We start from the raw sequence: 6,271 nt of genomic DNA on the forward strand, positions 1-6,271 counted from the left end.
TTTGTTTACCTAGTTTGGTATGGATCTTGTTGCATTCTTTTGATTTGTGCCTTTACTATGTATTGCTTTACTCTTGCTCGACTTTGCATGTTGAATCTTCTTACCTTTATTTGCTAGTAGCTTTTTTTGTTTCTTAGCAATGATATCCCTGCTTATCCTTTTAGCATCTTCTTCCTTTGTGTGAGACTTCTCTAGATTGCTAAGGGGGTGTTGTTATATGTGCCATTTGGTTTTGCAATCCCTTGCATAATGGCCAGTTTGGTAGCACAAATAGTAGGACGTTGGGAATGGACTGAACTTGACTTTGACCATTATTTCAATGTCGTGAGAGTCAAATACCTCGAGAGATTCAAGGGTCTCCTTTCTCCTATCCTATAGTATGCATGTCTCCTTCTTGGCCCAAAGAAGACCATTGGCTAGCACCACAATATTTAGGACATTTCCCAAAGTTTTCTACAAGCACTCCTCCCTCTTCGTCCAACTAGTCTAGTAGGCCTAGAAAAGTAATTTGTGTAGGACAATCATGCGACAGAGTATCACTATGGACTAAAGTGATGAGACCAAGGGATGGCATAAATAAAGTTTGCTCTAAATCCTACAACTAATGCCAGTATCCAGTCTCTTCTTTGCTGTGTGTTGACCAGGGCAAAGTAGAAACCTTTACCCATGAACTTATACTAATTAAGTATATCCCAAGAATGGTATGTTTGAGTGAACCAAAAAGAGAGTTCTGCTTCTCTGGGGATTCTTCCCGTAAAGAAGAAGAAGATACCACATTTAGCAAAGTCAATGTACCCCTTGTTGATTTATTGGAGAGAGAAGGTGACAAGTGTGATCAAGATACCTTAGCATTGTCCTCTATGTGATTGAATGTCTTGACGTGTTTGCACATTCTGCATTTGCTCCACGAGGGTTGAAATGTCAACGAGTTCTTTGGACCCAACATCAGGGGTGGCTGGTTTTTTAAAATTATTTGCATTGATGTTCAATTGTTTTTAAAAAAGGTTAGCCATTTAGGTTTTTTATTTTGGCCATTGCTTGATATCCTGTGGGGCACTTTCGTGAAACATTGCAACGTAGAGCCCCAAGCTCGAGTCGGGAGTCGGCAGGAGTCGATCTGGAGACTCGGAGGAACACTTGGGCAATGGGTACGTGAGAATATTCTCGCTGCTTTGATTTCAAAACTATCTTTTAAACTCGATGTGAAGATGTGAAGGACTTCTTAGTGTTTATTTTTTTTGGGTGACGTAAATTTCTCCAGCCCTCGTAGACCTTCAGGTAGCAGGACGTTGCAGGGACGGAGGGAGGGAGGGCTGTCGCGTCGGCTGGCTCGCTCTCTGCTGCCGGTGTCTCGCAATAATGGTGACAGCAAAGAAAACGGTATGTAATTTCTTTGCTTCGACGCTTTGCCTGGGACAAGTTACCTCTGTGGACATGGATATCTGTGCATTAGGCTGCGGCGACCGTCGTATCAGAGACTCTGTTTTGGAGAATATGCGAAGTATCAAGATTCATTCTTGCTTTAGCATGCTTTGAACGGTCCGGCAATGCCATCATATGCCACATGTGGTATCAGAGAGAGACTCTGTTTTAGAATTGATGTGAGTTATTAGAGATTCTTGGTTCAGCATGCTTTGAATGGTCTGGCACTGTCGTAATATATCACATGTGGCTGTTTCATCATTGAGGCTGTCTCGAAACAACCCAGCCTACTTGTACATTGACGCATGAGAGTATGCAGATAGCGATAAAGACGTTATGAGGAGGTGAAAGATGTACTGTGCTACGCTGATGGTTTCTTGAGGGAAAAGCTAACTTGAAATAGAGGCTCTTGACAACTGGACATCGAACGGCTGACTTTTGGCTAAACGAAGCTCAATTTATTTGTGACGTGGTGGTGCTAAGCAGTGGAGATTTACAGAGCAGAGGACTAGCTTGGGGATCTGCTGATGATCAAGGAGCAGAAAGATGTATCAATCAGGGTATAATCTTTTGTGCAAGCATGTGGAATAGAAAAAAGTGAAATTGACAAAATTGGACAGTTTGCCAACGGGGTTGTAGCTCAAGTGGTTTGAGCATGTGTGAGTGTGTACACGAGTGTGTGAGTTTTTCTTTTCTGTTGGTTTCTATTTTAGGATAAATTGTGGCAGAATTTAGAATTACAGTGTGCCGTAACTCTTGTTGTGTCTCAGTTCCTGAGTTAATACAGCAGGGCTGTGCTTTTCTGATCACCTATGTCTACTCTGATAAGTCTGTATGTCATTCAAGTTAAGGTAGTTTGGTTTGTTCCTATGTGCGTTAATATCCACAAAGAGCTCTCTTCAGAGTCTGCAAAACCTCCTAGCAATTGATTTCAAGAGTTTTGAAATGATGAAATCCTGTTTTTCCTTTCAGAAGAAGGCTCAAGAAAGTATTAACAACAGGCTTGCACTTGTTATGAAGAGTGGCAAGTACACTCTGGGATATAAAACTACATTGAAGTCATTGCGTGGTGGCAAGGGTACATATCTATTAAGTTGCACTTTGGGGTTTGATTGGTACCTTGCTTTGCTGCATGGTAAACATTTCTGATATGCAGGTAAATTGATCATTATTGCAAACAACTGCCCACCTTTGAGAAAGTCAGAAATTGAGTATTATGCAATGCTTTCAAAGACTGGCGTACATCATTATACTGGAAGTGAGTTTAAACCTACCGTTTCATATTTTAACAAAATTTTTAGAGTAGCTTCTTTGATTCTCATTGGCTCACTTTGTATGTGTTATGCAGACAATGTAGATCTTGGCACTGCTTGTGGAAGGTATTACAGAGTGTGCTGTCTTAGCATCACTGATCCTGGTAAGTCATACTCTTTTACATAATCATTGATGGAAACTTATACAGCTTACTATTTCATACATACGTGTAAGCCTGTCACGATCAAGCTCCTGATAGTTACTTGGTTACTGATTATCTCAGGTGATTCTGATATTATCCGGACAATGCCAGCAGAATAGGGGGGTAAACTTCTTGAACAAGCTTGAGAAAGCATCAGCCAAGCATCAGCCAAGCCTTCATTTTTGAATTTTAGGATTTGAAAAAATTTCAGGATATGATTAAGTGGAATATTTGAAATTGAGCATTCTTGTTTCTGAATGTGGAGTTTATTTTGTTGGACATTTAGCAGAATATCTACTTTTACTTATATATATTCAGATAAACTAGAAGAGAGGTCACTTCTACAGTCTTGCAAGTTAGTATTCTAGGGAGTAATCTTATCACAGGAGTTGCAAGGAAAACCATCCCCAGAACTCTAGAGTATAGTAGATATCAGCATTTACAATGGATTGTAGCCAACAATTACCTCTTCTCGTATTCTACTTCAGTACTTTTGAATTCACCATTTTCCTTTCTATGGGGAGCCTTACAATGTAGGAGATTTCTATGTCCTTGGTTTATAAAATAAAGCGAAGCTGCCAATAAAAACCTTCTTACTTGACCCTGTGTATAGTCCTCTCTGTTGTAATGGCTCTTATATAAAAAGGTGAAACTATTAAGTATGTTTGGCAGTACCTAAGGAAAGCTGCTCAGAACGATGTTCAACTGCTGTATTCAGAGCTTCGTCGGACAAGAATATCTGGATCTATGGATCTTATTGTTTTTTCTTTTCTCTAGCTCTGTTTTTTGAGAAAAGGTTGTAGCACTGCTTTTGATGGGTTCAGCTGGTTGTATAAGTATCTAGATTTCATTTTTGTTGTTTCCTTGTGCTGGTGAAGTTAGTACAATAACAGATTGACCTATTGTTTAAAGAGTCTGATTACCAGCACTTGTGAAGGTGAAGGTTTGCCTAGTCTGTATCGATGGTAGGAAGTTAGTAAGACAACAATTCTCAGAATTGTGGGGTCCAGCAGAGTTTAGGAGTGTGCCTGTGAGATCAATGTGGGAACTTAGGCAAACCAGTCAAAGACATGTTGGTCTATTTGATGGTGGTTTCTGGTTCCTTTTGTAATCTCCCAAGCTCTCAAAAGTGCTGTTTTACATTTTCAGCTTGAGACATTTCAGGTTTTGGATAATACTTGAATGGGCTCTCTACACATGAAGGGGCCTGCCATCAACTAAATCCATCAACTTGCCACCAGTCTATGCATTGCTTGCATGGATTGGCCGGAGTTTTGTGGATTGGCTGTCAGTTGTGTATTACCTCACATATTGGCTTGCAGCTGGACTTTAAGATGTATATATTATCAATGGTTTGGAAGGCCTGCCTGTTGCAGTAAGCTTGCTTCTGCAGTAAAGGTGTGTCCTCTTGTCTAATTAATCGAGTCTTCTGTTTCAAATTTGAATAAGGTTGCAACAGTGCTGCTATAAACCCAGTGGTGACGACTACACAAACTCAGCAAGAAGTTCCACTTGCAGTCCCTCTACAGACCACGAACTCTGTTACTGCAAAAGCTGCTCATGGTCCTGGTCCATGGAGTCGAGCGACCAAACCCTCACCATGTTGAGATTGTAGAGGCTCTTTGAGAAAGTAGTAAAGTCATGCACCTTGGTACCATTGTTGAGAGAGGACTGCTCTGTGATCTCCATTGTTGAAACTGGATGCAGGAATAGAGAATAGATCTACCACAATGGCACCACATAGAACATGTGGCATGCATTGGAGGTGCCCAAGAAGCATATGATGAACATGCCCCTACCCAATTTGTGTGACCCTCTTTGTGGTTGCAACATGTTAAAAGCCAATCACTGGCCCATTACAATCATTTCAAGAATAAAATGAGGTTGGTGACTATAATGAAAGAAGTGGGTTTCCTTACTCTACCAAGGTCAAAATCCTTGTGTGATGAATGATGTCAAGGTGGAGAGTAAGAGGGGTATCATGGCCAATGGTTGTGGAGGGTACGATGTTGAATTGCATTAGGTATTTTTCATTATGTTCATAGTGATTTGCAAAGCTTAGGTAAGGGAGAGTTTAGTTAGGAACTTTGTGGTAGGTAAAGGGGAAGTTGTGAATGGTGTTTCTTTTTTTCAAATGTAAAAATTGTGGCCAAGTGTATTGTTTAGAAGAATTTTTCGAAGTAGTACATGTACTTAATAGTTTAGTTGGAGTTGTCTCAAAATCACAAAATGACCAATTGTGTAAACCTCTCAAGATAGTTTGGGGGGTATGGGGGAAAGAAGCTATGGAGTGTACAATTGCTTAGGATTGTTTGCTTGTATTGTGAAAACAAGTCATGACCACCCCAAGAAAGCAAGAATTGTTGTTGGAGCTCTTGACTTGCTTGGGACTACCAAGTTTGCCTAACACTTGCAAAGGGATGCCCATCGACAAGAAATGAGTAACTTGTGCTTCTCTTGGTTGCTTAGGCTCTTTGAGAGGAGAATCTATCCACTCTTGCAAAATTGTTACAATTTCCCTCCTCGACACCTAACCCTCTTTGGCAACATGCAATTTGTTGTAGAGCCTTTGGAACTACAATTGTATATCCTTCCACACATTGATAGAGCTATCAAGTCTAGACACCCAACTAGCCCATTGGATGTGAGAGAACTCTCTTGGTTGTAACATGCCATGATCTCAAATCCATGGGTTTTAGACAATATGATGTTCATTAATCTCCTTTTGGCATGTCTAGGGCATTTGCATGAGGTCCTTCGGTATGCATTGCCACACTTGAGAGCAGGTTGCTTGCATAGTTTGGTCTATAGTGAAGATCTACCTAAAAGATGGTCTCCACTTCCCATACAACCAAGGTTTACACTTTTGCAAGCCCTCTTGTCTAGTTAAAGTAAGTCCTTGGGCCATTGGCTTGCTTAGTAGGCTTTGATGCTAATATTGTGGATCAATAATCTCCAAGTTCCCCTTGGATGGTTGGTGATGATGGTCTCCCAAGCCACTTTAACATGTGATCCTTGGATTTGTCCAAATTGGTCCATAGGAAGTTCTACACAAGGCAATGTAGTTGAATCATACAAAGAGAACCACCATTAGGAAGCAATGTATCAGGTGCCTTGCGTGGTAGGTAGTCAGACCATATGTTAGTAGGTTAGTTTATGTTGGATGGAGTAAGTAAAGCTCTCATTGGATGTAGTTATTGGGACAAATTGCTAGGTTGATGTAATGTTAAGTCTCACTTGGAGACCAAGGTATTTGACTATTTCAACATAAAACCCAATTGGATGCTCCACTTGGTGGTAGAATTTGGGTTAGCAATAAAATCTATTCACTAGTTGATTTCGGCACTTGTGTAGAATAGTTGGATGTTGGTCTCACTCTTTCCAATGCCTCAT

The 6,271-nt window shown here is 40.6% G+C and overlaps 1 protein-coding gene across 1 annotated transcript; it reads left to right on the plus strand.

Annotated features, from left to right (window-relative positions):
- The first annotated feature begins 1,129 nt into the window (after positions 1-1,129).
- LOC148018424 (large ribosomal subunit protein eL30-like) lies at positions 1,130-4,326 on the plus strand. The gene is made up of 6 exons (XM_087662114.1): positions 1,130-1,148; positions 1,262-1,380; positions 2,395-2,500; positions 2,579-2,680; positions 2,771-2,839; positions 2,960-4,326. The coding sequence occupies exons 1-6, from the start codon at positions 1,145-1,147 to the stop codon at positions 2,995-2,997; spliced, it is 438 nt and encodes a 145-aa protein (XP_087518240.1). The 5' UTR covers positions 1,130-1,144; the 3' UTR covers positions 2,998-4,326.
- Positions 4,327-6,271: the final 1,945 nt, after the last annotated feature.

Source organism: Lygodium microphyllum, chromosome 21 (assembly GCF_053477565.2).
Source record: "Lygodium microphyllum isolate KBCC chromosome 21, Lygodium_microphyllum_v1.1.10, whole genome shotgun sequence".
NCBI lineage: Eukaryota > Viridiplantae > Streptophyta > Polypodiopsida > Schizaeales > Lygodiaceae > Lygodium > Lygodium microphyllum.

Bases quoted from the DNA above. Each gene is read 5' to 3' on its own strand.
- LOC148018424 (XM_087662114.1), top strand. The intron at 2,501-2,578 runs GTACATATCTAT...TCTGATATGCAG, and splicing joins GTCATTGCGTGGTGGCAAGG to GTAAATTGATCATTATTGCA. The intron at 2,840-2,959 runs GTAAGTCATACT...TGATTATCTCAG, and splicing joins TCTTAGCATCACTGATCCTG to GTGATTCTGATATTATCCGG.